General features: G+C 40.5%; 1 protein-coding gene across 3 annotated transcripts in view; it reads left to right on the top strand.

Annotated features, from left to right (window-relative positions):
• The window catches only part of VWA8 (von Willebrand factor A domain containing 8), a 300653-nt gene that overhangs the window by 167836 nt on the left and 105363 nt on the right, over nt 1–27454 (top strand). For all 3 annotated transcript variants that reach the window (XM_065581171.1, XM_005301483.4, XM_065581170.1), the window contains exons 22-25: nt 18544–18619; nt 22416–22551; nt 23883–24002; nt 26083–26288. In XM_065581171.1, coding sequence (XP_065437243.1) covers nt 18544–18619; nt 22416–22551; nt 23883–24002; nt 26083–26288 — 538 coding nt within the window. The remainder of the gene's footprint in view (nt 1–18543; nt 18620–22415; nt 22552–23882; nt 24003–26082; nt 26289–27454) is intronic.

The raw sequence follows: 27454 nt of genomic DNA, 5'->3' as shown, positions 1-27454 counted from the left end.
GTAGGCAAGGTTACAGATTGTGACACGAAGGGTTGAATTGTCACTGTAGCCTCTGGGTTGATGAGTTTGGGGTCCACTAGGGATTGGTGGATAGTTGACACTTGAGCCCCAGTGTCCCTCCAAGCGGTAACCTTCTTTCCGCCCACTCTCAAGGTTTCCCTTCGCTCCGAGGGTATGAGAGAGGCATCTGGGTTTGGGGATCTTTGGTGTGATTGGGGTGTAATGAACTGTAATCGGTTGGGGTTCTTGGGGCAGTGAGCCTTTATATGTCCCAGTTCATTACATTTAAAACATCGCCCTGCTAAGGTATCACTGGGACGATGTTGGTTGGTGGATACTGCTGTGGTGGGGTGAGAAGGCGTCTGGGGTTTCCCTTGGGATGTGGGTGGGGCCTTGGGTTGTCCCCGGTGGTAAGGTTTTGTTTCGGCTTGCCCCTTCTGATATTCGCTCCAACTGCTACTAGTTTTTTTCTTTTCTGCCACCTCCACCCATTGGGCTCCAATCTCCCCCGCCTCAGTTACAGTTTTGGGCTTCCTATCTAGGATGTACCTTTCTATTTCCTCAGGAACACCCTCTAAAAACTGCTCCATTTTTACTAGGCAAAGCAGATCTTCCAGAGATTTAACATTTGCTCCTGATACCCAGGCATCACAATTTTTGTCAATGTGGTAGGCATGACGGGTAAATGACACATCCGGTTTCCACTTTAGGGCTCTGAACCGCCGACGGGCATGCTCGGGTGTTAGCCCCATTCGGAGTCTGGCCTTGTTTTTAAAAAGTTCATAACTGTTCATGTGTTCCTTAGGCATTTCAGCCGCCACCTCTGCTAAGGGTCCACTGAGCTGCGGCCTCAGCTCTACCATGTACTGGTCTGCAGTGATGCTGTATCCAAGGCAGGCCCTTTCAAAATTTTCTAAGAAGGCCTCAGTATCATCGCCTGCCTTGTAGATGGGGAATTTTCTGGGATGGGAAGTGGTACCGGGAGGGGGGTTGTTAGCATTGGCTGGTGCATCCTGCTTAGCTTTTGCCACTTCCAGTTCATGCTTCCTTTCTTTTTCTCTCTCCTCCATCTCTTTTTCTTTCAGCTCCATAGTTCTCTTGTGAGCCTCCTCTTTGGCTTTTTCCAGCTCCATCTCTCTTTCATGGGCCTCCTTTTTGGCTTTTTCTTCTCTTTCTCTCTGCTCTGTCTCGAGTTTTGCTAATTGAAGCAGTCTCTGATGTTTTCTTTCATTTTCTTCTGCTTCTAGTTTGGCCAGTTCTATTTTGTTAGCTACTTCCTTGGTAGTCATTTTCCTGTTTTCTTGTGCTGGGTAACCCCCTCTGCAGTGGGCTGAAACTGGGAAGCTCTCAGCTCTGGCTGCTGCAGAGTTAACAGTAACTTTCTAACTAGCTACTCCCGAGGATGTAAAAAGAAAAAAAAAACAATTCAGCTTGTAAATACCTTTTACCAGTCATTTGCTAATTGAACCCTTCTCTTAACAAAGGACCTGTAAAAAAAAAAACTTAACACCTCTGCCTTCAGGCAAGGAGAGATAAGATATGCATCTATCTACTTCCAGCTCGGCTTTCCAAGCAGCTAGAAGGAAAAAAAAATCTCACTGGCTTTTGGGTTTAAAATGATCCCACCGCTATTCACCATGTCAGGACTGAGATCCCCACTTTGAACTTTAGGGTACAAATGTAGGGGCCTGCATAAAAACTTCTAAGCTTAATTACCAGCTTAGCTCTGGTTCGGCTGCCACCATTTTCAATGGATTCCCTCCCTGGGAAACCTTGAAAAAAACCTTCACCAAATCCCTGGTGAAAACAAATCCAACCCCTTGGATTTAAAACAAGGGGAAATTAACCATTCCCCTCCTTCCTCCCACCAACTCCTGGTGAATCAAGATCCAAAACCCCTTTGGATCTAAAACAAGGAAAAAAATCAATCAGGTTCTTAAAAAGAAGGTTTTTAATTAAAGAAAAAGGTAAAAATCATCTCTGTAAAATCAGTATGGAAATCAACCTTACAGGGTAATCAAACTTAAAGAGCTCAGAGGACTCCCCTCTAGTCTCAGGTTCAAAGTACAGCAAACAAAGAGAAACACTCTAGTAAAAGGTACATTTACAAGTTGAGAAAACAAAGGAAAACTAACACGCCTTGCCTGGCTATTTACTTACAAGTTTGAAATAGGAGAGGCTTGTTTAGAAAGATGTGGAGAACCTGGATTGATGTCTGGTCCCTCTCATTCCCGGAGAACGAACACTCTCCCAAACAAAGAACACAAACAAAAGCCTTCCCCCCCCCCAAGATTTGAAAGTATCTTGTCCCCTTATTGGTCCTTTAGGTCAGATGCCAGCCAGGTTACCTGAGCTTCTTAACCCTTTACAGGGAAAAGGATTTTGGAGTCTCTGGCCAGGAGGGATTTATAGTACTGTACACAGGACAGCTATTACCCTTCCCTTTATAGTTATGACAGATGGGCAGGATCCCCTGGAAGAATAACATGAGGGGGAAAGGAGTCCAGGAGAGCTGGCTGTATTTTAAAGAATCCTTATTGAGGTTGCAGGCAAAAAACATCCCGATGTGTAGAAAGAATAGTAAATCTGGCAGGCGACCAGCTTGGCTTAACAGTGAAATCCTTGCTGATCTTAAACATAAAAAAGAAGTTTACAAGAAGTGGAAGCTTGGACAAATGACCAGGGAGGAGTATAAAAATATTGCTCAGGTATGCAGGAGTGAAATCAGGAAGGTCAAATCGCACTTGGAGTTGCAGCTAGCAAGAGACGTTAAGAGTAACAAGAAGTGTTTCTTCAAGTTATATTAGCAGCGAGAAGAAAGTCAAGGAAAGTGTGGGCCCCTTACTGAATGAGGGAGGCAACCTAGTGACAGAGGATGTGGAAAAAGCTAATGTACTCAATGCTTTTTTTGCCTTTGTCTTCATGAACAAGGTCAGCTCCCAGACTGCTGCACTGGGCAGCACAGTATGGGGAGGAGGTGACCAGGCCTCTGTGGGGAAAGAAGTGGTTCAGGACTATTTAGAAAAGCTGGACGAGCACAAGTCTATGGGGCCCGATGCGCTGCATCCGAGGGTACTAAAGGAGTTGGCGGATGTGATTGCAGAGCCATTGGCCATTATCTTTGAAAACTCATGGCGATTGGGGGAGGTCCCGGATGACTGGAAAAAGGCTAATGTAAGTGCCCATCTTTAAAAAAAGGAAGGAGGAGGATCTGGGGAACTACAGGCCAGTCAGCCTCACCTCAGTCCCTGGAAAAATCATGGCGCAGGTCCTTAAGGAATCAATTCTGAAGCACTTAGAGGAAAATAGTGATCAGGAACAGTCAGCATGGATTCACCAAGGGCAAGTCATGCCTGACTAACCTAATTGCCTTCTATGACGAGATAACTGGCTGTGTGGATGAGGGGAAAGCAGTGGACATGTTATTCCTTGACTTTAGCAAAGCTTTTGATACGGTCTCCCACAGTATTCTTGCCAGCAAGTTAAAGAAGTATGGGCTGGATAAATGGACTATAAGGTGGATAGAAAGCTGGCTAGATCGTTGGGCTCAACGGGTAATGATCAATGGCTCCATGTTTAGTTGGCAGCCGGTGTCAAGCGGAGTGCCCCAAGGGTTGGTCCTGGGGCCGGTTTTGTTCAATATCTTCATTAATGATCTAGAGCAGAGGTTCCCAAACTTATTTGGCCTACCGCCCCCTTTTCAGAAAAAAAATTACTCCGCGCCCCCCTTTTCAGAAAAAAAATTACTCAGCGCCCCCCCTGGAAATCTACCTTCTTTAAGCGAACAAACAGAAAGATGCAGTGACAAATTTGTGTTCTTTTATGTATCTATATTTCTACCTACGTCCTACAACATAGTAAAGAAAGATGTGTTATTAGAATATCGCCCACGACATCAGGTATACAGTGGTTTTTGCGTAAGATGGCAAAAGACAACCAAACTAAAATACTAATGAAACTAATAAACTGGGTTTTGTTCTTTGCTCAGCATTAGATATATGTATTTGATATTAAACTGTCAAATATCAAACTAAATTTATCAAGAAATAATTAATTAAAAATAATCAATATGCAATTAAAAATCAGTTAAGTTTTAATTTAGTTTGCCCTTATTTAAATAATTGTTCCTTATTAACACACGCCTTATTTACCAATTAACACAGATGATTTGATAGATATAAATAAATGTTGCTAGTTAACAGTTTTTTTACGATTTCATTCCCGTTTTCGTTAATATTGTAATAAAAAATATGACAAATATATTGACTGTACACTTCAAATAGTACTGTACCGACACAAGCCTGCTACGATTTTATTATTAGTAAGCACTAGAGACACAGAAACGTACGGTAGATATGTAAAAAAATGTATAAAAATACTCACGTGTAAATTGCTGTTTTATTGAAACAACAATAATACAATTTGCTTTGTATGTGATCCGTAATCCGTAAAGATCGAAGGTATTGAATATGAATAAAAAATTTTAAATACTTATTGCACTATTGTTAACTGCTTTTTACACAATTAAGAAACAATCTAAATTAGATTTCATACATGTCGCCTATTTATAGTATCGTATTGTAAACAAGTCATTACACGCACATATTCCTGCCGATGCATGCTGGACTTCCCAACAATGCGCGACACGCTCGCCTGCCAACACTTGCTTGTTAAGAGCTGTTGGCGGACTTGACACCTGATCGGTTATAATTTGTGAATTTATTTGGAAAATAAAGTAATCACTACAACTTTAACTCTGTTACACAACAGATTAAACATGTACGAACGGTTTTTCAAAATTTTCTTATATTCTTTCTTTATGCTTCCACCGCCCCCTTATTTTTATTCAACGCCCCCCAATTGCACCCGAGGCTACTACTGCCCCCCTGGATCGTTCCAGCACCCCCCAGGGGGCGGTATCGCCCACTTTGGGAACCTCTGATCTAGAGGATGGTGTAGACTGCACCCTCAGCAAAGTTTGCAGATGACACTAAACTGGGAGGAATGGTAGATATGCTGGAGAGTAGGGATAGGATACAGAGGGACCTAGACAAATTAGAGGATGGGGCCAAAAGAAATCTGATGACGTTCAGCAAGGACAAGTGCAGAGTATTGCACTTAGGACGGAAGAATCCCATGCACTGCTACAGACTAGGGACCGAATGGCTAGGCAGCAGTTCTGCAGAAAAGGACCTAGGGGTTACAGAAGACGAGAAGCTGGATATGAGTCGACAGTGTGCCCTAAAAGGCTAACGGCATTTTGGGCTGTATAAGTAGGGGCATTGCCAGCAGATCGAGGGATGTGATCATTCCTCTCTATTGGACATTGGTGAGGCCTCATCTGGAGTACTGTGTCCAGTTTTGGACCCCACACTACAAGATGGATGTGGAAAAATTGGAAAGAGTCCAGCAGAGGGCAACAAAAATTATTGGGGGCTGAGGCACATGAGTTATGAGGAGAGGCTGAGGGAACTGGGATTGTTTAGTCTGCAGAAGAGAAGAATGAGGGGGGATTTGATAGCTTCTTTCCAGTACCTGAAAAGGGCTTCCAAAGAGGATAGATCTAGACTGTTCTCAGTGGTAGCAGATGACAGAACAAGGAGAAATGTTGTCAAGTTGTAGTGGGGGAGGTTTAGGTTGGATATTAGGAAAAACCTTTTCATTAGGAGGGTGGTGAAGTACTGGAATGGGTTACCTAGGGAGGTGGTGGAATCTCCTTCCTTAGAAGTTTTTAAGGTCAGGCTTGACAAAGCCCTGTCTGGGATGATTTAGTTGGGGATTGGTCCTGCTTTGAGCAGGAGGTTGCACTAGATGACCTCCTGAGGTCCCTTCCAACCTTGTTATTCTATGATTCTAAAGTTGAGTGGAGGCGATAAAGCCTATCAAACACCAAATTGGGAAGATAGATGAAGCCAGAGTTGCCATTATGGAGAATAGTGCTATGACAGGAACTGTTTGTGGGAGAACAGTGGCAGAGAGAAATGGAATCACCAGAAACATACGTAACTTCAAATTTCTGTGTGGCTTAGTGTTGTGGCATGACATACTGTTTGAAATAAATGTTGTAAGCAAGAGACTGCAAGATGTCGACCTTGATATATCTGGAGCAATGGAACACTGGACAAAGCCAAGTCATACCTACAGTCTTACCGGTCAGATAAGGGATTTCAAAATGTTCTGAAGAGTGCACAGAAGTTGGAAGAGGAACTTCACACTGAAGCTATTTTCTCACCCATTCAAGAGTCACCAAAGAAGAAGACATTTTGATTACGAGGCAAGGGATCATCCCATAAGAGACTGCAAACAACAATTCAAAGTTGAATTCTTTAACCAGGTGCTAGATTGTGCAATACAATCAGTTGAAGAATGTTTCATGCAGCTCAAGGAACAGCAGTATATTTGTGATGTTGTATGATATTCCAAAACTTCTCACTATACTTGAAGAAGACCTACACCAGCAATGCAGGGCACTAGAGACAGTGTTGACACATGATGACATGCGCGATATTGATGCAAGTGATTTTAAGTGATGAACTGAAAGCCCTTTCAAGATACATTTCAGCAGGATCAACTCTAAAGGCTGTTCTGGAATATATGTGCACCAATAAGATGACCACCCTCTTTCCAAATACTTTGTTGCTCTATGCATACTTCTAACACTTCCTGTATCAGTTGCCAGTGGAGAACGCAGCTTCTCCAAGCTGAAGTTAATAAAAACACATCTATGCTCCACAATGAAACAGGAGAGGCTGGTTGGCCTTGCAACCATCTCAATAGAGCATGAGCTGGCCCAGACTGTGGACCTTCAGGAAGCAGTTCAAATCTTTGCAACTAAGAAGGCACGGAAAGCACCACTTTGATTATTCAAACAGATAAAAATGCCAGTGTTTACTATGCAGACAAGAAAAGTAACATTTGCTTTTGAGGCGTTTGAAAGTTAAGTGTTACTTAAAAATTTTGAACAAGGCATTTTAAGTTGGTAGGTAGCAGAGCAGTACCATGAGAGGAGTAGAACAGGAGCAAGGCAGAATTGAGACTTTCAAAGTTTTGGCCCAAGCAAGGGAGTATGGGGGTGTCATTTGAGCTCCCCGCCTCAGATGCCAAAAAGTTGTGGGCCGGTCCTGTGCAGAAGGTTAAGTTTTCAAATCTAACAAACCAGGAATTCTGGATTTCTGTTAAAGAAGGGTACGAAGAATTCAGTGATGTAGCTATGAAAGTGTGCTTCCATTCGTTTTCAGTAATAGATTCAACCAAATTGAGCAACTATGCAATTTGAAACAGGTCCATTCTTCTCACTAAAATCTTTGGCTGTGTCAGACCATGCCAGAATATCCATATTTCCAAAGTATAGTTTTAAAAACCCATCTTAGATCAGATTATATGAGTAAAGAAACTCTATGTAGTTGTGGCACCTTAGAGACTAACAAATTTATTAGAGCATAAGCTTTCGTGGACTACAGCCCACTTCTTCTGTAGTCCACGAAAGCTTATGCTCTAATAAATTTGTTAGTCTCTAAGGTGCCACAAGTACTCCTGTTCTTCTTTTTGCGGATACAGACTAACACAGCTGTTACTCTGAAACCTGTCTCTATGTAGTTGAATATAGTTGCAAAACCATAGAAACCCTGGTGTTCCTCTTTTATCTACTGTCTTGAACTCTTGAATATAGTATTCTGAGTCATGAGGGGAAAAAAAGGGTGAGAGGTATATGGTTTTGGGGAGACACCACGTTTTAAAATATCTGTAGGCTTGGAAGCATTAGATTTGTCAGTAAGTGTCTATAAACATCGATTTCACCATACATACCCTAATTGTTGAAAAAATATGTCTTTTGATAATCAAAATTTACAGGTAGGAAGAGTAAGAAAAATGCTGCTTGAGAACTTTAGAGTGTCTGGCTGTCTCTGTCTTGAGAGAACTCTTCCTAAAAATATCTTCCTGGAAAATTGAAATGAGTCAGTACCCAGAAAGGGGGGGGGGGGGGCGCCTGAAAATCCTAGCTACCTCATGCTCTTGTCTTTAGTTTGGGACATAGTTGTTCTCTATACTCTCCTCTGGAAGGCTGTCTTTGAGAATATAGACTACTGTACCTTTTCATGGAACTAGAGGTTATAGAATCCCTCTCTCCCTCCCTCCTTTTAACTGCCTAGAAATATAGAAGCAGGTTTAGTCAGGGTGCTCCTTTAACTAACCATATTAAGACTTCAGTTCATTCTTTGCTATCTACTAACTGAAATTTCAAAAAACTTTTCTCCTTTTCCCCCACTGTTTGTGTGTGGATGTGCTAAGGTGAATAGTTGCTTTGCTGGTAAATGATTTGACATAGTATATTTGTCACTGGTAACAAAATACCAATATTAGATGGATATAGCAATGTTAGGTATTTGGAAAACGTTCTTACTATTATTTAAAATGACTTTCACTGCTTTGTTGCTGGCCTTCCCTATTTTTGAAGGGTTTTTTTTTTTTGGGCTGAGAATCTACACTGCTACTACTGCAACTCCCTGTCATAGCTAATATATTTGTTTTAGTGATTGATGATTAAAGGGATGATATTAATTCCTGTTTTGAAAAGCTATACAGTGTGTCTTGTGCCTTTTCCACTTCACTGATAAACTGCTGAAGTATGCCAATTTTAAAAAGAAGAGACTGACTTGACACACATGCTGTCTTTTTCAAAATAAACCTAATTATTTTGAGATCTTTAACAATCAAATGAATGGGGGTGGGGATGAGCTTTTGGTGTCCCTACAAGCAACACTTAGTATAAATTGTGTGTTAATCTTTTGATGTTAATTTTCTTTCCCCTCTTTACAGATCACATAATCATTATAAACCTAATTATCTGCGTTCCCAGTTGGGGTAATTTAAAATTACCCTTTAAGCTTTGACTTCAGATTTTTTTTTAATTTTAAATTAAAAAGTTGGTTTAAGAAAGAAGAGCTTTAGTGGTCCAAGACAGCTTATATAGTAGAATTAAGATATAGCTGTTCTTGCAAGCTCATGGTTGATGGGTGTCTTTCTCTTACCGGGGTAGTTAGAATCTAGGACAGCAGGGAACACTTTAAATGGCAAAATATATCTGCATGTTTACTTGAGTTTGGCCGGTCTGTCCATTTTACAAGTACTGTTGGTGAGAGAAACAGCTTCCAAGCCACAAAGAGCAGCTCTGTGGGGCTTGAAAGCTTGTCTCTCTCACCAATAGATGTTGGCCCAATAAAATATACTACGTCACCTATCTTCTCTCTTCTTCTCCTGGGACCAACATGGCTACAACTACATTGAATTTTACAGGTGATCAATCACAGAAAAAATATTTTTGTACTAATGTCCCTGAGAATTTCTTAAATTGTTCTCTTATAGAGTTTTAGGTTTGGGGTTCAATTATATACATTTATAGACAATTATGCCAAAGTAAGGAAGAAATATTAAGTGACAATATTATACTTGATGTACCAGTTGAAAGTGTCATTGTTGCTGTAATCTATGCAGACATGTAAAGAATAAATATCTGTTCTTTGTTATGAATTTGAGTAGTAGAAATGCATGTCTAAACTATTATTATATTTGTTCATGCATCACTGAACAAAATAGCCTAAAACTGCGCTTTATTCTTTGAACAATTTATGAGATGGGAAATAAACATTAACAATAGTACCTTTGTGATATAAATTTCTCTTCACTGCATTGAAGCAGTGACTATCATGTGACTGTTATTTCCATTTTTGTGTACGTTTTCAGTCATTGTAATGTTGCAGTGTAAGACTTGCAAGCATTTGTCCAAGCTTGTGTTTTCGATTCCCATCACTAGTCTTTCATAAACTGTCTGACTGACTGGCACTGAAATTGGCAGATTCCAGCTGCTAGAGAGCTTATTTACCTTGTTAGAAGCTGAATTCGGCTTGAATTTGCTGCAGTTTGGCAGTCATGGAGAAATACAATTAGGATAGAAAGGCAGAGATTTTCACTTTCCTCTCAAGTTGATCTAAGTGTTTCCAGCTGTTCACTGAGTGAAACATGTTCTTACACACAATGTGGGAGTTGTAGAAGGACATCTCCCTCATTGAGGAGTTAGCAATTAGGCTGAGATGATTTCATTATAATTTAATTAAAAAATGGCAGGGAGGGGATATATAATTTCCCCATTTGAAGATGGCACATTGATTGGAAAGGTTAATTTGACATATAGTTTCTATGGACTTGTATAAGAGGAGCCGACTCACCCCTGCGGTGCCTCCTGCTGGTCGTCCAGGGAATTAGCTCTTCAGCCTCTGGAGCGCCCTCGGCAGGCCGGTGATCCACCTGTCCTCTCCTTCCCGCTCCCGTGTCCCTCCCAGGACCCCGGTGCCCCTTGCTCTGGGTGCTGCCCCCTGGCAGTACCCACACGCTATGTCTCCCCTCCCAGGGGAACCCCAACCCACTATCCCCACCTTGCCTCAGCACTAGGCCATTGCCAATCACCAACTAGCCCCCGCTCCCTGGGGCAGACTGCAGTATAGGCCACTCATCACTGGCAAGGAGGGTTTGGACCTGCTGCCTGGGCCTAGCCCTGGGCTGCCCTCTGCAACCCCCAGTACCCCTTGGCCTTCCGCTAGGCCGCAGCCTGGGGCTATCCAGGCTGGAGCTCCTCAGCCTGTCCCCAGTCCTGCTCCACTCAAGTACGCTATCCCTAGCTTGCTGCAGCCAGGCCCTTCTCTCTCTGCACTCAGAGAGAGACTGCCCTGGCCTTTATAGGGCCAGCTGAGTCTGTTTGGGCCCCAGCTGCAGCCACTTTCCCCCAATCAGCTCAGCCTAAAAGCTGCTTTCTCCAACCACAGCCCTCTCTGGACTGGAGCGGGGTTACCACCCTGCTACAGCTTGGTTCTGCCATCTTCCTCATGCTGAGTTGTACCTTTTATAGCACAAGTAGTTCTGCTGATGCCAAACAAGTAAAATGTGTTGCTGAAATAGTGATAATAGCCTGGCTGAGGAATCTTAGGGATATAATTATAAGTGCACACAGAGAACGGGGTTAAGGTCACACAGGCTCCAGAGCATCAACTTCGCAGAGAAGACAGCAATTGGGGGACACTAAACACAAGAATGGAGTAGCTTAGCCCTCAGCAATTAGACAACTCAAAACAGTCCCTGAACTAATAAATATTTCTCCAACCTCGGTCACCCCAGAATGACTTATTTGTGTTCAGATGAAATACAATGATGAGACTATTATTGATCATGAAAGCAGACCAAAGTATACTGGAAGGAACATACATTCTGCCTCAATAAATGGCTGAATAAGGTCCTCTGCTTTCTCCCCTTTCACTACTAGGAAATGTGATTTGAAAGATAATAAAGGAAGAAACAGTGATCAATGTCATCACCTCCAGCTGGAGAGGAGGCAGCTGTCTGAGAGACCTCCCTTCCATCTTCCTAGCAGGCTGGATCTTGAATCACGTGGCCTGTTCCTGTATCTAAATTTAGTCTACCTGAGCCTAATAATTTGACGGTTGAGCAGTAGATCCTTAAATGATAAGGGATAATTTCCCAAAGAGATTCTCCTAACATTCCACCCTCTCAGCCTACACAAGGATTTGGACAAAATTCTCCTGCTGTTTTCAAGATAAAAAGATTAACTCTAGTGAAACCAGATGTTTGTTCTGGATTCCTTACAACATACCCTCAACCTCTGACTCTCCCATCTCAGTTAAACAGTATCATATGCTTATTTTTCTTTTAGCTGAATGTAAGCCAATTATAAAAGGGATCAGAGCTTGTTCAAACACTTCCCTGGTAATGTCCGAGGTGGAAAATACATCAGCCGCTACAGAAGAAATCTAAAGCTGTCACCTGGACACCATCAATGCTTCTATAAAGCATTACTAGCTTGACATTCATTCCTCTGTGGAAACATCATTCAGCAAGAAGGTGCTCAGAATACACTAATAATACCAATTCTATGGAAGAGGGAACATTTTCTTTTGTCCTACTTCTCTCTTTCTTTCTCTCCTCCTCAAGTAATTTTTCCTTACATCGCATATGTCTCAGAATGGGGAAGAGATCAGGATCCAGAATGGAAAATTTGTTACTCAGTGATATCAGTCTGGGACTGATCTCGCCCCATAGCCTTGCCCACTCAAGTTAAGTCTTTCATGTGGCTCCTTCAGGTTCCATTCCTATAGTTTAATATTAAACAGTAATTCCTTATTCATCTATTAAGGATTTAGCATTTCCAAACAGCTTTAGAAATATTCATCTGGAGCGAGGGTGGAAGGAATGTGGCCAAGCCACAGACCCGATGAACAAATCTGTACTGCCCCTGGTATTTGCAGTAAGAGAGGATCAACCCAGTAGTCTTGCAGTGGGGGAAGAAGTTAGTCCCAGAAAGTAACAAATTTTCCACTTATTTTCAAATAAGTTGCTTAGAGGACTTAATATCTTGGTGAAATTGGAAAATCGGAGAATTTTTCTAGTTGACTGATTTGAATTATGATCCAGATTGGTAATGACCAATATGGTTGGTGACCTGTGTGAAATAGGTAGTCATTTTGTTCCAGTCCTTTGGTGGCCTGTTTGAGATAAGTAGTGATTTTGATCCAGTCCCTTAGTGAAGAAGTGACTGCATTTAAAAAAGGCAATATTGCATTTAGCACTAATTGGCGCCCTGGTTAGTCTCAGTGCTTAAATTGCCCGCAGAATTGAATGGGCATGGTAATTGGATTAATTAAGGTAATTAAATATGCCTTAGCAAGAATCTTTTTTTCAAAATAGATTATTTTTGTAAGACTTACATAGTTTTCAAGAAAATGGTCAGAGAGTCAGCAGAGGGATTACCTCTTCTCTTCTACCACCAGTACTTGATCAAACAATCTGTTCAATAAGTGCTTCTGCTAGTGGGATTTTCCAAGGTCTTACAGCTACTCCACTGGATACTAGGAATCAAAATCAGGATTGTAACTAATTGAGACAAGTTAGTGTTGAACAAATGTGTAAACTCCAGAAAAAAATCAATCTGGGCTAAACAAAGCACCAGCAGCAATGCTTAGCTACAAGAAGGAAAACAATGATAATCGTGGGATGGAGTAAGGAAAAAAATGTCCACAAGAGTTTTGGAGACACCGTCATGAACCCAGCAGCATCATGATCGAGAAGAGCTGATGGGTTTTTCTTTTTGTAGAGGCAAAAATAAGCCAGTAGGAAATGACACTACATCATTTCAGTTTCTGCTTTTAATAGGACAGAACTAATTGTCTCAGTTAAACAGGATGACAATTTATTAGACCATTTTTCTCACCTGCTCCTATGTTCCCACTTCCTTGCTTCTGTGCGGAGCGTGATGAGGCTGAAAGCTCCGTTGCTCATGTCTCTGTGAGAGCCTGGCTAATGTTGAGAGATACTAATTAGTAAACGTCAACTAGGAAAACTGCGAGTTTAGGTCATTTGATGTGGGGAGTGAAATTCTGCAACCTGGTGACAGGAATGCCAGTTATTCATAGTTGTAGCTGTAAAAAATCTAGTCAGCAATGTTGAGAAGTCTCAAATATAGCATATAGTAGAACCTCAGAGTTACTAACACCTTGGGAATGGAGGTTGTTCATAACGCTGAACTAAACATTATATTTGTTCTTTCAAAAGTTTACAACTGAACATTGACTTAATATAGCTTTGAAATTTTACTATGCGGACGAAAAATGCTGCTTTCCCTTTATTTATTTTTTTAGTAGTTTATATTTAACACAGCACTGTACTTTTTGTTGTTTGGTTTTTTGTTTTGTTTTGTTTTTTGGTCTCTGCTGCTGCCTGATTGTGTATTTCTGGTTTCAAATGAGGTGTGTAGTGAACTGGTCAGTTTGTAACTCTGGTGTTTGTAACTAAGGTTCAACTGTAGTCACTTAATGTATATATCTCTACCTTAATGTAGTTCAGTACAAAATGGAGATTTTCTGAAAGACATGAGTCAGTTTTGTATATGTTTTCTGTCATGTAATCCACATTAAATGTATTGAAGAAAAGTGGAAATTATTGAAGCCTTACTGCATATTTTATGTTTATGAAAGGAAAGACTAATGCCAGCAGACTGACAGGTTGTTAATATCTACTGCACCTGGTATGCTAAGAAAATATTGGATTTTGGCATACTGGATTTGGTTATACTGATCTGCGGGACAGGAGGGAAATCACTAGAATTAATTCTGGGCTATGCCAGACATTTAGCTTTCCTGATTAACTGCAAGTCCCCAAAATACTTTTTGAAAATATTGCAAAAAGGGAAGGAATGGAGAATAGCCAGGGAATTGAGAAGAGGTTTGGAAATTGCTTTGTGGCTATCCTGGGTACTTTCTAATGCCATGCAAACTATCTTTCTTCAGATTTACTTTTTTTATCAGGAGATATTGGAATGTGTTATGTACATGCTATAACTCCTGCATGCCAGTAGGAACAATTCTACAATTATTTTAGAATCATAGAACTGGAAGGGACCTGAAGAGGTCATCTAGTTCAGTCCCCTACACTCAAGGCAAAACTAAGTATTATCTAGACCATCCTGGACAGATGTTTGTCCAACCTGCTCTTAAAAATCCCCAATGATGGAGATTCACAACCTCCCTAGGCAATTTATTCCAGTTCTTAACCACTCTGACAGTTAGGAAGTTTTTCCTAATGTCCAACCTAAACCACTCTTGCTGCAATTTAAGCCTATTGCTTCCTGTCCTATCTCAGAGTTTAAGAAGAACAATTTTTCTCCCTCCTCCTTGTAACAACCTTTTATGTACTTGAAAACTGTTATCATGGCCCCTCTCAGTCTTCTCTTCTCCAGACTAAACAAATCCAATTTTTTCAATCTTTCCTCATAGGTCATGTTTTCTAGACCTTCAATCATTTTCGTTGCTCTTCTTTGGACTTTCTCCAATTTTCCACATCTTTCCTGAAACGTGGTGCTCAGAACTGGACACCAGTTGAGGCCTAATTAGCGTGGCGTAGAGCGGAAGTATTACTTCTCGTGTCTTGCTTACAATACTCCTGCCAATACAGTCCAGAATGATATTTGCTTTTTTTTGCAACAGCACTACATTGTTGACTCATATTTACCTTGTGATCCACTATGACCCCCAGATCCTTTTCCGCAGTACTCCTTCCTAGGCTGTCATTTCCCATTTTGTATTTGTGCAACTGATTGTTCCTTCCTAAGTGAAGTACTTTGCATTTGACCTTATTGAATTTCATCCTATTTACTTCAGACCATTTCTCTAGTTTGTCCAGATCATTTTGAATTTTAATTCTATCCTCCAAAGCACTTGCAATCCCTCCCAGCTTGGTATCGTCTGCAAACTTTATAAGTGTACTCTCTATGCCATTACCTAAATCATTGATGAAAATATTGAACAGAACCGATCCCTGCGGGACCCCACTCGTTATGCCCTTCCAGCATGACTGTGAACCACTGATTACTCTCTGGGAATGATTTTCCAACCAGTTATGCACCCATCTTATAGTAGCTCCATCTAGGTTGTATTTCCCTAGTTTGTTTATGAGAAGGTCATGCAAGACAGTATCAAAAGCCTTACTAAAGTCAAGTTATACCACATCTACCACTTCCCCCCTATCTACAAGGGTTGTTTCCCTGTCAAAGAAAGCTGTCAGGTTGGTTTGACATGATTTGGTCTTGACAAATCCATGCTGACTGTTATTTATCACTTTATTATCTTTGCAAATTGATTTAAGTTAAGCTGACTGGTCTGTAATTCCCCGGGTTGTCCTTATTTCCCTTTTTATAGATGGGCACTATATTTGTCCTTTTCCAGTCTTCTGTAATGTCTCCCATCTTCCATGACTTTTCAAAGATAATTGCTAATGGCTCAGATATCTCCTCGGTCAGCTCCTTGAGTATTCTATGATGCATTCCATCAGGCCCTGGTGATTTGAAGACATCTAACTTGTCTAAGTAATTTTTGACTTGTTCTTTCCCTATTTTAGACTCTGATCCTACCTCATTTTCACCGGCATTCACTATGTTAGACATCCAATCATCACCACCAACCTTCTTCTTATTTCACTTTGGAATTACTTGGTGGCACCTCTGCCATTTCCACATTTTCTGTTATTATCTTTCCCACCTCGTTGAGTAACGGGCCTACTCTGTCCTTGGTCTTCCTCTTGCTTCTAAATGTTTTCTACATTTTGCAGGCTCCCGGATGATTAAAACATTTCTGCCCTCTGTCACCTGATTCTGTTTCCTCCCACTACTTTCAGTCTTGATTTCCTTGTCTTCACTAGAAAATTAAGCTGAAAATTATGTTATGAGGAGTTGTGTTAATTAGCATGACATAAAGCATGATTTGAGCACTCTGTAGATGGGTACCATTTTTTAATATATCAGATGATGTTTCAAACTGGAGCCATATGATTAACTACAACCAGCTAATATACTGTTCTTATTTACACTGGTTGCACTTATTGATCTCTTGTCTTTCCTCTTTTCCAGTTCTGCCCATACCCTCTTATGCCCATTCATAATACCACTGTATATCTCCCCACCTCTTTTGTCTTTGCAGTGGTTCCCTTTTTTATGAAGGTCAGACTTGTAGTCTTCAAAGCCTTCTGTAACCGCCTCCCCGTGCCTCATGTTTTGTCCAGGCTTTCCTCCTGATTGCTCAATTTGTCTCCTGTTCCCGTGGTGCTCCCATATTTGTGCCTTTCTTGTGTACCCTTTTATGCTTTGAACAGTCCTGTTAGTATATAAGTATTTTCCCTTTTATCCTTCAAACAACTCATGAAAACTCATTTAATTGATCACTGGATGTGTGTGTTCTAGTCCTTGACTGGCATGGTTTACGTGTCATAAAATGCTTGTACCCTTAAGGCACTATGGGTTTGGACTAAAGATTATAACTTCAGTGGATTTATGCCTAATTACAGCATCTGGGAATTTGGCCTATATCACAAGTAATCGGTGATCAACCAAGGAACTATTATGGAAACCTTTTATTCTTTGAAGTTGTTGCTGCATCTAGTATTGATTTCTCTTGCAAGACAGAAATGGGTTAAGGTAGTAGGAAAGTGATGTTTCATGTTACGTTTATCTGTAAAAAAAAAAATACCCCGCTGCAAAGATTTAATTAGCAGTTTGTGTTTTTATTATGGTCTTGCTTGGGGTTTTTTGTTTTGTTTTTAGCAGAGACGTTAGGGCTGATCAATTATGATCTTTGTTAAATAAGGCAGTAGTTGTTGGGGATAGAAATGCTACTGACAGATTTGGATGTTAACTACTTCCAGATTTCAGCTAAAATTGGATGCTTTCCATTTTACAGTTTACTACAAACAGTGCTATATTTGATTTCCTGTGTCTATGAAGCCTATCTGAGTTCTTTCTGGTTTTTACAAATGTGTTACAAAATCTGAAGATAAATCTAAGGTTGAAGTTTTGAGTGACGAATAACCTTAGGTTAAGCAAATAATTCTGATTCAGTAGATGGCTATGAAGGTGAGCATGATTTTTGTTAAATCAGAGCTCATAATAAGGTTTGTGGTTTAATCAGATAAAGAGATATTGTGTTTGACCTTCCTGAACTACAACCTGTTCTTCATTTGCTACACATTTAGTTTTAATTGAAGTCGATTGTACTAACTGAAATTAAAGGGTATACTCTCCACACATTTTCATCAGACTGTTTTAAAAAAAACCTCCCTAAATGTATGTTATTTTGGAAAGAAAGGAACACTAAACATTAAAAAGCAAAAAACAACAACTAACTTTAGCACTTTATGATACAATGATGTATCAAGTGCTAGTAAATAGTTATTCCATCTGGTGCAGTTCAGATAGTAAAAATTGAAAAACGAACTATTTTTTGGTCAGAACTATTTTTTCTAATCTCACTTCCTCTTGGAGATAGTAGTATGGACCAGGGCAATTAAAATATTAACTGGACTTCACTTTGACACTGCTAAGCAGTTTGCTTTATCTGAGGGGATTTCTTTGACATTTGGAAATTTTTCCTGAAAATTATAGTTTAAAACATGCATGCTTTACCCAGAACTAGTGGTAGCACGTTTCACTTCCATATGGGAGAGATGGGGTTCAGTGTTTAGATTTCTCACTTCCCAGGTTCAAAGGGGCAAGGAATTGCTATGAAAACCTTGAGCGAGGAAGAGAGATTGCTAAACAGTAACTTCTCTGACCAATTAGGGATCGTGGCAATGGTCTCTCTAATCATCCTCAGTACACTTCTTCTTATGGGTCTTAGAAAGTGGAGTGGAAAAGTCAGGCTCTCTGGGGCGCCCAGGCACCTACCACTTTGGTACCTCATGAAGTTTAAAAATAAAATTACTCTTCATACATGACATCACTATGTTACTCAACCCTGTACATTGGTTCCATGAGTTTCTGTACTCTGGTGCATAATGGTTTGTGGGCTTTTCATTTATTGTTGCTTTTCCTGTTACAGGAGAGAAAATTCTGCAGTATTGCTCCCAAATAGGGCTTTCAATTTTATTTTTTTCCTTTTAGTTTATGAATAAAAGTCAGTTTTATTTTGTCTCCAATTACATTTTTTTTAATCTCAGGGATACTACTGTACAGAGCCTTACTCTGCAGCCTTCCGTTACAGATGGCCGTATTACATATGAAGACTCACCACTGGTCAGTATTTAAATTATATTTGTAGATTTGAAAATCTATGTTAAAAAATATATTGGAGGCTCCACAAAGGCCAAGGAATAATGGACTAAGTTATAACGTTCTTATCCCTGTGGTCTGGGTACTGTAAACTTTCATCAGAATATTATAATTCAGCAACAGAATCAAATATGGCAAGACATTATTGGCAGTATTGGACAACTTCTTATTGTTTATTTCACGTACATTTTGTGTGCCACAAGCCAATCAGTGTAGTATTCTGGGATCTTGGTGTATCTGATATGCAGAAGGAGCATATTATTTATTTCATTTTGGAATTACTTGATGCACTGAAATTTTCCGATGTTTCCCTTCCAGTTTCTAAACACACATCCTACATACCCAGTGACTCAGACTCCTAACACCTGTGCCCCACTCCCTATACCCTTTACTGCCTTCTGCTCCATCCTCCCAAGCAATCAGGACCCAGACTGCTTATGTTAGCTACAGTTTTCATCATACCTCACAATCAGCAGAATCTGGTCCTGCCCAACCTCCTCATCTCCTTCCCAGCTGCAGCACCCCCTTCCGCCTGGTTCTGCTTTAACAGTATCACTCTTGTCTGTCACGGCAGCTTCACCTCACCTTCACCCTAGAGCAGTGGCATCTCTTCTAGCATTCCTTCTTCATTTCAGTATCACCTGCTGCCCTTCCTCCATACACGCCAATGCATTGCATGTTTGCAAAGCCTTTTCCATGTGTGCACAACCACCATTCATGCACAGGCACATGGTGTGCGCATATGCAAGAGAATCTGTTTCTGCATGTCATGCCATTCACAGAGTTTGGGCTCTGGTATGATAGATGAGGTCTTCTCTCCCAGCAGCATTTGCCCACACATCCATTTTTCAAAATGCTGAACACTCAACAGTTTCCATTGACTTTCTGTTAGAAGAACACTGGAAGTTAGTGAGAGTTGCCGAGAGTTCAGCTCTTGAAAATCAGGCCACTGATTTAGGTGCCTGAACATGGATTTAGGAGTCTAACTTTAGGCATCCAATTTTTAAAATCTTGGCTGTAATTAAAGCTATGTTTTAGGCATGGATATTTTTAGTAAAAGTCATGCACAGGTCATGGGCGTAAACAAAAATTCATGGCTCATGACCTGCCCATGACTTGTACTATATACCCCTGACTAAATCAGGCGCTCTGGGGCAGGGGGCAGCCCTGGGGTGCCACGGGTGCTCAGGGGGCCAGCCCAGGACCCTCACTGGTGCTGGGGGGACAGCGGTGCTGGCAGGCTCTCTACCAAGTTCCGCGCGACTCCCGAGAAGTAGCGACATGTCTCTCGGCTCCTAGGTGGAGGCATGGCCATGGGGGCTCTCCATGCTGCCCCTGCCCTGAGCACTGGCTCTGCAGCCACCATCGGCCAGGAAACGTGGCCAATGGCAGCTGCGGGGGTGGCGCTTATGGGTGGAGACTGCCAAGGGAGGGACATGTTGCCACTTCCAGGGAGGTCCAGGAGGTAAGCACTGCCCAGAGCCTGCACCCCGAACCCCCTCCCGTGCCCCAACCTCTTGCCCCAGCCCTGAGCCCCCTCCCACACCCAAATTCCTGCTGCTGCTGGGGCGGGAGATGCCTGAGCAGCGGTCGGTGCGGCTCCCTAGGGGCTGCCCCAGCTGCTCAGGTGGCCCTTGGGCCAGTCGCACTGTCCACTGCAGAAGTCACGGAGATCCCAGAAAGTCACGGAGTTCATGTCTTCTGTGATCTCCATCACAGATTCACAGTTAAAATATAACTTACCTATTTTTAATTAAAAAATAGAAAGGAAAACAAAGCTGGGGTTCATACACAAGACTAAAATGTGTTTTATTTCAATTCATTGTGTTTGTTTATACACATACATATAGCTACATATGTGTGATTGTGCATGCACGCGTATACATATTTAAACAGAAGTAAATCTGCAATAGTCAATTCTCAGTGAACTATACAGGGTTGGGGCTTATCAAAGGAGTATTGTAATACTTTTCTCAGAAGTTTGCTTCCATTCTGATGACGGGTTCGGCTCAATAATGATCCAAAGCAGTGCAGACTGACCCACATTCATTTTCATCATCTGAGTCAAATGCCATCAACAGAAGGTGATTTTCTTTTTTGGTGGTTCAGGGTCTGTAGTTTGTGCATCGCCATGTTGCTCTTTTAAGACTTCTGACAACATGTTCCACATCTCATCCCTCTCAGATTTTGGAAGGTACTTCAGGTTCTTAAACCTTGGGTCGAGTGCCGTATCTATTCCTAGAAATCTCATGTTGGTACCTTCTTTGCGTTTTGTCAAATCTGCAGCAAAAGTGTTCTTAAATCGAACAACATGTGCTGGGTGGTTATCTGAGACTGCCTCAACACGAAATATATGGCAGAATGCGGGTAAAACAGCAGGAGACATACAATTATCCCCCAAGGAGTTCAGTCACAAATTTAATTAATGCATTATTTTTTTTAACGCATGTCATCAGCATGGAAGCATGTCCTCTGGAATAGTGGCCAAAGCATGAAGGGGCATATGAATGTTTAGCATATCTGGCATGTAAATATCTTGCAGTGCTGGCTACAAAAGTGCCATGTTGAATGCCTGTTCTCACTGTCAGGTGACACTGTAAATAAGAAAGTGGGCAGCATTATGTCCAGTAAATGTAAACAAACTTGTTTCTCTGAGTGAGTGACTGAATGGACTTGTAGGCTTTAAAGCAGGGGTTGGCAACCTTTCAGAAGTGGTGTGCCGAGTCTTCATTTATTCACTCTAATTTAAGGTTTCGCGTGCCAGTCATACATTTTAACATTTTTAGAAGGTCTCTTTCTAGAAATCTATAATATATAATTAAACTATTGTTGTATGTAAAGTAAATAAGGTTTTTAAAACGTTTAAGAAGCTTCATTTAAAATTAAATTAAAATGCAGACCCCCCCCGGACCGATGGCCAGGACCTGGGCAGTGTGAGTGCCACTGAAAATCAGCTCGAGTGCCGACTTTGGCATGCATGCCATAGGTTGCCTACCCCTGCTCTAAAGTTTTACATTGTTTTGTTTTGAATGCAGTTATGTAGCAAAAAAAATCTACATTTGTAAGTTCCACTTTCACAATAAAGCGATTGCACTACTGTACTTGCATGAGGTGAATTGAAAAATATTATTTCTTTTGTTTACCTTTTTACAGTGCAAATATTTGTAATAAAAATAATACAACAAAGTGAGCACTGTACACTTTGTAGTCTGTTTATAATTGAAATCAATATATTTGAAAATGTCGAAAAACATCCACAATATTTATAATAAATTTCAGTTGGTATTCTGTTATTGTTTAACAGTGCAATTAAAACTGCAATTAATCATGATTAATTTTTTTAATAGTGATTAATTTTTTGAGTTAATCGCATGAGTTAACTATGATTAATTGACAGCCCTACTGAAAACACACATATTTGGTATTAACAGTGTCCATTTCTTTCATCAGTTTTTTTAAGCAACAATTTATTAATGCTTTAATATTACATTAGTAATCACTTACTGTCTGTTTTTCTATATTAACTTATAGAGGGCAAATGCAAAATGTTACTAGAAGAAACTGAGAAAGCAATATTGCAGTGTGTGTGTGTGTGTGTGTGTGTGTGTGTATATGTGTATAATAAATTTTATATATATGTGTGTGTGTGTGTGTGTGTGTGTGTGTGTGTGTATATATATATATATATATATATATATATATATATATATATATATATATATATATATATATGACAGTGTCCATTTCTTCTGTCTTCTAGGTGAAATCAGTCAAGTTGGGGCATATTCTGGTTATCGATGAGGCAGACAAAGCACCTACAAATGTCACCTGTATTTTAAAAACTCTTGTGGAAAGTGGAGAAATGGTTCTGTCGGATGGAAGGCGCCTTGTTGCCAGTAAGTTGCTTTTATAGTCCACGGTAAAACATAGTATGTTGCCATATTCCAGCAATTTCATTTGTTAAGCCATAACTACAAAAGAGTCTAATGGTCGAAAAAATGTTTGCTGTGCAAACGTTAGCAATTAGAGTTTTAAGTGTAGTACTTCCCTGCAGAGAGACTCTGTAAACATGCCCATGAGACACCACGTTAGTGTTTCAGTTATTATTGTCATGGAAAAGTTGTTATTTTACATGGGGGAAAAGGGGTTTTTACTAACTGGCAACCCTCTCGGCTGGGGATTCAAAAATCAAGTTGAGCTCTGTCTTCATCACTTCCAGTAATAAGGATGCATTTGACCAAATTGTGCTCTTGGTTACACCTGTGCAGTCCTATTCCTCAGAACGTATTTTGGCCTGCCAGATCCGTATCTTAGGTTTTGGATCCCAGGTTGAATTTTTTCAGGGCTGGCAGTTAGCAAAAATCTTTGTGTGTTTTTTTGTTGTTGTTGCTGTTTTACTTGTAAGCTGAGAAAATTTCATCATTGGAATTTCATCAAGTGGAAATCATTGGAGGAAAAAACTGAAACATTGGAATTTTTACAGTTACTTTTCAGAGCAAAGCTGTGCTTGAAGTACATCTTCACTGTTAGTCAATACAATGCTATATGTGTGATGAAAATAGACGTGGTGTTTTTCTTTTAAACAGATTTAGAGCACAGATTTAAGTGTGAATGAAGTAATTATTCAGTATTCAAGTGATATAATACCAGAATTATGCTAGGTGACCACAAATCTCTAGGGTGTCATTTAAAAGAAATAGTATCTAGTTTTTTAAATTAATATCCTGGTTGTGTTATTGTGAGAAGTTTCCCTGTGGTACCAATGAAGATATACTTCCAGGGAGCAGGTGGAGAAGCCCAGCCTGAGCCAGTTTGCACATTCTCTGTACACGTGGCTCTGGCTTCTCACAGATTCCCAGGGGTCTTCAAGTTTGTGGACAGCGTTTTTTGTAGGAGGGCAAGCCCCAGATCTCTTTCCTTGCCTCACACAGGGCAACGTCTAGAAATCTCTACAAGGGGTTTCTAGTGGATATATTTTGTGCTATCAACCTTATCAAGTTTTACTGAAGGCACAAGTTGTTCTGGTCCTGAGATATTCAATGCATCGTTGAGCTTGGAACGATTATTCCTCTAGGTTTATGAAACAAAATAATTATAGTGCCTAGAGCTCTCATAGTGGAGCAACATGCTGATAAAGACTTCGGTGTTTTTTTGAAGATGTACAGATTTCTATTGTTTGGCTCATAAATGGCAAAAACTAAAACATTTCTAACAATCTGTTTTCCAGATCCTGCTAATGTAGATGGGAGAGAAAATGTAATAGTAATTCATCCTGATTTTAGAATGGTAGTTCTAGCAAATAGACCCGGATTTCCTTTTTTGGGAAATGATTTTTTTGGCACACTAGGTAAGTGATTTGTATTAAATGGGAGCCCTGTAAATCAGGTATATTTAATGGTATTGTGGGAGAACATTAGCTTTCTTTCTTTTACTTGATCTCATGGTGAGAGGAAGGGTGGGGTGGTTGGGGTGGGGAGATGATCCCTAAATCTGTTACTTCCGGGTCCAAGGCAGGACGCTCATTGCCTCACACATGACCCTGTTTGGGATGGACATCTGTTCAGCAAAAAAGTAAGTTCTACATAGATCCTGTGGGCAAGGGTAATCCAAGGCCCTTCCAGGAAAGTGGTCTTCAAGCGCAAATGTTTTGCAGCCCTAATGGGGTGTCCGTGTTGTAGACCTGTTCTCAGTGAAATTCACCCAGCAACACTGGGCCAGGATGTCTTTACTATTCCATAGAACTTTCCCATGGTTAAATATTTCCTCTCCTCCTGCTCACATGGAAACTCCTAAAGAAAACTGCTTTTAGTCATAATTGCCCCAGACTAGCCAAAGCTTAGTTCTACCTTTTAATGCTATTTCCAGGGGTCAAAACCCCTCTGCTTTCATGTCAAGGTCATCTTCAGCAGGGCCTAGTAATGACCCTACATCCAGATGCTCTAAGCCTCTTAGGTTTGAATCAGAGCACTCCTGAAAGTATTGATCTTTCTCCACTATTCATTTAGCTCCCTGATGCCTTGAGTGAGTTATAAAAGTGATCCTCCTCAGGTTTTGTGATCTTCTGTTCAAGCATCCTGTAAGACTGTATTGTGTCCCCAGCCCACGAAGAATCGACACTTTTATTTTCCAAATATAAGCAAAAAGAACAAAACAGCTCATGGTGTGCTCAAGAACTGCAACTTCCTGGGGGCATTCCCCTTTGTCTTTCAGTCTCTCCTGCTTCAAGGCCTATGGCAGGATTCTCCTGTACTCCTTTAACAGAGCACCTCCTAAGGCTTTCTTCTTGGAGGCTCTTTTTCCCTCCAATAGGTTCCCACTGCCTGTGCCTGCTTCTGCTCCCTGAGCAATCCCCCTTCCATACTGAGAGCCTGGCTCATTATAGCCCTGGGGTGCTCCGCTCTCATAATTGGTCCAACTGGGAACATCTGTTCTAGCACAGGGGAGCTGAACTTCCTTCATTTCCAGGGGCCAGACACCCTGTGACACTTCTTCAGGCAGACAATTTGTGCTGCTTCTTCTTGAAGTTGGTTTCTGGCTATTGATCTCATTAGCCAAGACAGTGGTAAAGCTCTCCATACTTTCCCACAACTGTGTGTATTGGTTCTTCATAGTAACAAGTTGGTCCCTTACACATGTCCTAGTTTTTGCCAACATTTTGCCTCCTTTTCACCTAGGCAAGATACACTTCCCTTATGATTTTCCCAGTTCTGAACCAGGAATGGAAAACACCTTGTCTCTTTGACTTCAGAAGCATGTTCAAGGTGCAGTTAGATAGAAGCAGAGAAATAAATCCCCCTTTTTCCTGTTCTCTTCAAGAGTTCAAGGGAAGACTTTCAGATGTTAAGTTATGCAATGGCCAAATGGATCAGGTTTGGTTTCCATAGGCCTTCAGAAATTATCTGTGTACTGAAATTTACTGTCCGGTCCACCACCTTGACTGAGAGGAGGTGGTAGCGGACAAGTTTTGCAAAGCTACCTCCTATGGTCTAAACAGGCATTTGTGGAGACAGCACTTATCTGCAGTGTCCTTAGAGCAGGACTTCATGAAGAAGTTCTCCTTTCCAGGGAACTACAGTGACGGGTCAGAGGTTCCTGTTCCATCTTTTTTGGTGGCGGGGGGGGGGGGGGGGGGCAACCTTGCCTTCAGGCATTTCTAATTCAGCCTTCAGTCTCTTTATTCAGGAAGAGTGACTTAAGAATTTTGTATTTTCAGAGGTGACTAGTGATTTTTGGATGCCTGGTTTTTGTGTGACCAGCATGAGATGACTTCAAGTGGCCTGATTTTTCAATGGGTTGGTCCTCAGTACTTTCTGAAGGCTTTCAGGGTTTTTCAACTATACTAGGTGGATACTAAGATCTAAGTATTATTAGTACACTGTCTTTTTATTAAGGCTTAAATGCATGCTATATATATTTTTTTATTTTAGGTGACATTTTTAGCTGCCATGCAGTTGATAATCCCAAACCACAGTCGGAACTGGCCATGCTTAGACAGTATGGACCAGATGTTCCTGAGCCAATCCTTCAGAAACTGGTGGCTGCTTTTGGAGAACTGAGGAGCTTGGCTGACCAAGGAATTATTAACTATCCTTATTCAACCAGAGAAGTTGTAAATATAGTAAAACATTTACAGGTACAATATGCATTATCTTGAATTCAAAAGAATGCAATAAATTAAATGAACAGTAATGCAATATACTCTTTGAAAAACCTTCAAGTGTTGTAGATAAAGATTTTTTTTTAAATAAGTAATAAATCAAATTTGTGGATGGAAGGATTTGTCCAATAACTGCTTTTAGAAAGGGTAACAATATCTAGATGCTCAGATAGCACGGTGATAGGGGTCTTATATGTATGTTGGTAATTAGATCTTTGTGAACATTTATTCATAAGTGTGTACAATGCATACAGTACATTTTTATCTTTCATTATGTTCTTTGTGTGTGTGAGAGAGAAAGTGAACCTATTATGCATTGTTGATATTGGTCTTTCTGATAGAATTCCCTGCGCTTTTATAAGAATAACATAACTTAATAATTTACACTTTTGCCTGCTGTTTCGTTTTTGATTTACATTGCCTTTATGGGAAATTGAACACTGTTGCTTAAGAATAATAGATCAAAAATCGTATTGTATTGTCAAAATTGTACATGAATATGTCCTTGGCAAATAGTTGCTCATGTACCTTGATTGCCTCACACAGTCAAAGTGCAATATCCTGAATTCTGATTAAATAATAAAGTTAAAAGGTTAAAGTTAGGTTTTGATTTGTGCTAATAGAAGAATAGCTTTATAACTTGAAGAATATTTGCTGCTTATTTGAATACGGAATGTTTGTATTTTCTACTATTTATAATCTGTGATGTAGGTAATTTAATTATTATAGTGCTATTTCTTAGATTTAAGATCTTAGTGTTAAATTTATATTTCTTACAAATATTGTTGTAATAATTATTTTAATATAATATCTCTTATTGTAAGTTCTTTACCAAAAGTACCATTGCTACCTGTATGTTCATACAGCACAATGGGGCTGCATGGTGGTGGGTTCAGAGGGGGAGGGGTGTCAAATTTGTGTGTGTGGCACTAAGATGGTACGACTGAGAAATAGTATAGTTTTTTTTTTTTAATTACAATGATACTTATTCCTAGTAATTCTAGATTTCTGGAGCAGGGACTTTGTCATTCTGCAGTTTTAGTTGTGCCTAAGACAATAGTTCTTGAATGCAGATGTGCTTGGGGTGCTACCGTAATATCAGTACAGCATAACAACACTGATCATTTGAATGTTTATGAAGT

Source organism: Chrysemys picta, chromosome 1, assembly GCF_011386835.1.
Source record: "Chrysemys picta bellii isolate R12L10 chromosome 1, ASM1138683v2, whole genome shotgun sequence".
NCBI lineage: Eukaryota > Metazoa > Chordata > Testudines > Emydidae > Chrysemys > Chrysemys picta.
This window is presented reverse-complemented; position numbering and strand designations above follow the sequence as displayed.